Below are 5,249 nucleotides of genomic sequence, written 5' to 3' on the forward strand. Positions count from 1 at the left end.
AATAATAAAAACCATTTTCAGTGAATTAAACTATTACAAATCATGCAAGATTTACCCAACTTCGCACAACTGGTAATAACATCCCACGAGTAAAGAGATGGTGGTTTAGACCGACACCAAACTCAATCCCGTTGGAGAAGAAAAAATCTACACCAATTAGAAGGAGGAGCACGAATTAGTTTTTTAGGGCAACCTATTTTCATAGTTCAAAAACTCGAAGTCAACGATGGATATGTGTGGTAGCGAGGAAATAGGAGAGGAAATAGGAGTGACGTATTCATCCCTGGAATAATCTTACAATGATAAAGAGAGGATCCCACGTCTTCAAGGAGATTCCAATAATTGAGCCAGAAAACGATAAAAATGAAATTATATCAGAAATGCAGATGGCTGCGTCATGTTTATATTTAATTGAAGAAGTGCCCATAAAGAAAAGAAGTTTTACCACATCATAACTTCGATTTGATTTGTTTTATCTTTGATGTCTCATGCATTCACCGCCGAGCTGCAAGAATGCCTCAGGTGCATCCTCGCATCTCCTCCTCTGACCTGGGAATTTCAGTTTCCATTGGCCGCGATGATAAGTTTTCAGAACTGAATTCTCCCTCGACCTTCACCGTCTGGAAGAAATCTCTCCTCTTCAATGGCAGTGGCTTCACAGCCTTTGATTCATCCGGAAATGTGGTCATGAGAGTTGATAATTACGCATCTCAGCCTAAACACCACCTGTTTCTCATGGATGCTGTAGGGAATACTGTGTTCACATTGCGCCACAAGGTACACCTAATTTAAATCTCAAAATTTCTTACACCGTCATTAGATATATTTCATAGATTTGGCTATATCGACTGCCTGTTTGGCTGCACCAGAGATTGAGCTTTAAGGACACATGGGAAGCATTCAGAGGAGATGGCCATGGGTCTGGGATTAAGCCAGTTTTTAGTGTTATAAAGACGGCCTGGAGACTCATCTCGAGAAAGCCCTCTGCCATTGTCGTGTTAAACCCGTTAAAGGGGCAGAAGAAGAAGCTTTGGCATTATCAAATCGAGGGATCCTTCTGCAAGCTAAGGTCCTCATTCACAGTATTCAGTGCCTCTGGAGCAATTGTAGCTCAGGTTTCTTCTCATCCAATATGACTTAATTATTATGAATGTTAAAAGCAATAAGTTCATCTTTATCTTTATTGCAGATTTTGAAAATATTTCCTAATAGGATCAATGTTAAAAGTAATAATTTCGTTAAATATTTCCTAATAGGATCAATGTTAAAAGTAATAATTTAGTTTTTATTTGTAGATTCTAATAATATTTCAGAATTCAAAGAAATTGAGTGTTCTTAAACAATTGACTTCACTTTTGTCTTTAAAATATTCTTAAAATCTACAATCTAATTAAGTTTTATTGGTAATTGATTATTCTATGGTGTAGGCAACACGAAAACAAGCTACATCCAAGATCATGTTAGCAGAAGATGTACTCAGCTTCCTGGTGCAGCCTGGAATTGATCAAACTTTAGCCCTGGCACTCTTCATTATATTCAATAAAATTTTTAAAATGTAAGAGCTCTTTCCATTGCAAATTCTTGAAATATTCCAAAAACTGATGGTAAGAAGAGAGGTTTAGTATTTCTAAATATCCTGGAAATCTGCCAACTAAATAAAGATGCCCTATAAAAGCCAAACAATTTAGCATTATATTCATTTATTAAAACCTAATTCTCCAGCACGATGCTTCCTAATTTATTTACAACCTGTCGATTTGTATGATTGTTTAGATGACTGTAATAACTTCAGTTCAGGTTAGAAATGTAAATAATAGTGAGTATAGAGAGATTAAATTTAACATGGTTTGTAATTGGTAGAATGTACCTGAAGAAATCCTTTTGCAGTCCAATTGATGGATTTTCTTATCCTGTCTTGCATCTATTCTTAATATATTTACACATTACGATGAGAACTCAACTAAATACACTGATCTTTCGGTGTCCAGAGTGCTTCAATTCCATTTTGACCTACAGACTACTATCCATCGAATGTTTTATTCGTTGCAAACTCTGGCCTCTTTTCTTTCCTGTTTTCCTGCCTATGGCTGCAAACGATCTCTTTTTTTGGCATGCCTGTCGTTAGCGTAGTATATTGTTAACACGATCTTTTATGTTAAATTTTCTATTTCTTTTTTCCTAAAATAAATATATTCAAAAGTAGGGTTGCACTGAGATGGAAAAGTTGTTATTCAAAAATGGTTACTTATATTGTGAATATGATATTTCTTTTTTCATAAAATAAATATATTCAAAAGTAGGGTTGCACTGCGATGGAAAAGTTGTTATTCAAAAATGGTTACTTATATTGTGAATATTGTGAATATGATTAAAGTTATTGATTTAAGAGTGAGAAGTTTTTCCTGACAGAATTACTTTTATTTATTTCTTTATTATTATTATTTGTTGAAGACAATGTAGAATATGTAGATGTGGAAAAATTCAGTTTACTAGAATTTTAGATTAGGAATCAGTTCCTACTTTTTAGGTAGCTGTTATAACTTCCATAGATGTGTGAACACATATATATTACAGTCTTCAGGTGGAGCTGCTCACTTGTGAGTTGTCCAGTTCACCAATAAAATTGATTCTTTAGTTTGTTAACATGGTATCAGAGCTGCAGGTTTGAGAGGGTCTACTAATCGCTGAGTGGGGAGCAGGTGTGAAGAAAGCCGGCTTGGTAAGGAGGCTGAACAACAGCATGTTTTTATTTATTTATTTAATTCACAGTAATCATCACTCTTTCCTAAGGAAACAGGGTGATGACCATCACGGATTCGAAGGGGAAAAGCGCGATGATGATTTTGGCTTCCCTTAGAGCGAATCTCTGCATCACTCCCAACAATCGCGGATCTCAAGTCGAATAGAACGATGGTGGATCTGAGGGTGAATAAAGCGATGGACTGTGAAATGAGATCTGTTGAAGGGCCCAATTGCTGGTTGGAGGGTTTTGTCGATCGGTGGAGGCCGAGGAGGCCAAATCAGAGCTGCGTGCTGGTGTGGAGGCCGAGCGGAAGAGTGGTCCAGCCATGCTCACAGAACCCTCGTGAATGTGTGGAGGTCGTGGAAGAAAACAAGAATGTGCTGCATGTTGCGTGCTCCTGGTGCTTGCTCGGTGCTCCACTAGTGGACACGAAACTAAATCGCCCGCATCTCTGAGGAGTCATGAAGCAGTGAGCGCAGACACTGTATTCTAACATTTCTTTTTAAATGTTTCAGGATTAAATTCGTAGGATGAACCCACACACCGATCAAGATAAGATGCATCCGAGGGCTCCGATATTGCTCCTGTACTCCAGAGCCAGACGAACCAAGCATTGCAGAGCTAGAAGAGCCAACGTGGGTCGGAATGCTCAACGATTATTGAAGTGATCAGTCTTTGATGTCTGCAGAGCCACTGTGTTCACTGTCAATGCCTCTCCCTAAGGGTTTCCAGACGTCGATTTTGCAGGACCCACACTGTGTGCCGAAATATGGTGGTATTGGATACGGCGGTGTCGGGTGAAAGGCCGACCCTCACTAAAATTTTGGGGTTTTAATAATTTTTTTTTTTAAAAAAACGTGGGCACATACATCCAAAAAGGGAAGAGTTTTTTTTAGTTAAAGGGATGGTTTAGGGAAGAGTTTTTTTTTAAGTTAAAGGGATGGTTTTTGGTTAAAAAAAAGGAAAAAAAAAAGAGCTCTTTCGTAATTGAAGGTTTTTGAATTGGGGCAAATTTTTTTAAATTGAATGTTCAAACCTAGGACGGATCTGGTTTCTCGAGATCAATTTTTTTTGTCAAGATAAACAATCAAATGGTAGAGGCTTATCTAAACAAAAGTAATAAGCTCCACAATTCCAATTACTCCAATTGGAAATTTAAGTTGCAAACCTTGATGAGGGGCAAAATGAATGGACAATCACAAATGGTGATGAGTTGAAGCCACAACAGCAACAATCCAACACTGGGAAAAGAGGGAGAACAAGGAGAAGGTGCTGCTGAAATTGTTTGTGAAAGATTGCATTATTCCTCACATTCGAGATTGTAAAGCTGCAGCAGACATCTAGACAACTCTCAAAGACTTGTACGCGATCATTAACACAAATCGCCTACTGTTTCTAAAGAGCAAGATTCTCTCCATTAAAATGGAGGAGAATGAATCAGTAGCAGTGTTCATCTCTCGTATCAAAGAGCTTAAGACTAAGCTAGGTAACATTCGTGAAACAATATCAGACACTAATTTGGCCACGATTACCATCAATGGTATGACTGACGATTATCACATGTTCATCACTAGTTTGAATGTGAGAGAAAAATTCCCCAAGTTTGAAGAATTGATGGGGATCCTAATGCACGAGGAGGAAAGGTGGATGACCCTGAAATCCCAGAACTCAAATCTTCCCCTAATGGAAAAGAAGAAGCCCTTTAAAGGAAAGAAAAATGCAGCGCACGAAAGCGTAGGAACGCCGCAAAGAAAGCCACCTCCATCTCAAGGTATGTCTCCAAACAGAAGTGATCTAGGACCAAACTGTTTTTATTGCAGTAAATTTGGTCATATGGCTAAACATTGTGGGAAGAAGAAGTTTGATGAAGGTCAATAGAGACATAAGAAGCATGCATGCCATCTGGATGATGCGGATCAGAATTTGAATAGTAGATTGTTTGTATATGATTTTGCACTGTCAATTGAGGAGGATGAAGCAAGTGTCTGGTTCGTGGACTCAGGAGCCTCCTCCCATATGACATGCAAGAGGCAATGGTTTAAAAATTTCAGAGAATCCAACACTGGTATGAAGGTCTACCTTGGAGACGATACAGGGTATGAAATCAAGGGATATGGTGATGTCCCTGTTGTACTACCTGATGGAAACATTAGGCATATTCATGATGTTATGTATATACCCGGGATAAAAAAGAACCTGATTTTTGTATCTAGAATAACAAATTAGGATCTTAAGGTAGGGTTCTTTAAATCTCATTGTGTAATTAAATAAATGCCGGATCAGATGAATTCCATTGCAATAGGTGTACGTGTAGGAGGATTGTATAAACTGGATGTCAGAAGTGTGTCACATCAAGCATTGGCATCATCATCCATGTCTGCAGAGAATCTCTAGCATCAGAGATTTGGGCATATAAACTTCAGTGACCTACTACTTCTTCAGAAAAAAGGTATGGTGAATGGTCTTCCTGTTTTGAAGAGTATGCATGTCGACTGTGAAGCATGTG

General features: G+C 38.2%; 1 protein-coding gene across 1 annotated transcript; it reads left to right on the forward strand.

Annotated features, from left to right (window-relative positions):
* Positions 1–405: 405 nt before the first annotated feature.
* LOC149175541 (protein LURP-one-related 8-like) lies at positions 406–1,865 on the forward strand. Its single transcript, XM_089422878.1, has 3 exons — positions 406–777; positions 870–1,115; positions 1,428–1,865. Exons 1-3 carry the CDS (start codon positions 514–516, stop codon positions 1,557–1,559), a joined length of 642 nt encoding a protein of 213 aa, XP_089279004.1. The 5' UTR covers positions 406–513; the 3' UTR covers positions 1,560–1,865.
* The last annotated feature ends 3,384 nt before the right edge of the window (positions 1,866–5,249 follow it).

Source organism: Pinus tabuliformis, chromosome 4_1, assembly GCF_031772625.1.
Source record: "Pinus tabuliformis cultivar Carrire ecotype Pingquan chromosome 4_1, CPIR1, whole genome shotgun sequence".
Classification (NCBI taxonomy): Eukaryota; Viridiplantae; Streptophyta; class Pinopsida; order Pinales; family Pinaceae; genus Pinus; species Pinus tabuliformis.

Bases quoted from the DNA above. Each gene is read 5' to 3' on its own strand.
- LOC149175541 (XM_089422878.1), top strand. From the start codon at position 514: ATGCCTCAGGTGCATCCTCGCATCTCCTCCTCTGACCTGGGAATTTCA. The intron at 778-869 runs GTACACCTAATT...TGGCTGCACCAG, and splicing joins TGTTCACATTGCGCCACAAG to AGATTGAGCTTTAAGGACAC. The intron at 1,116-1,427 runs GTTTCTTCTCAT...TCTATGGTGTAG, and splicing joins CTGGAGCAATTGTAGCTCAG to GCAACACGAAAACAAGCTAC.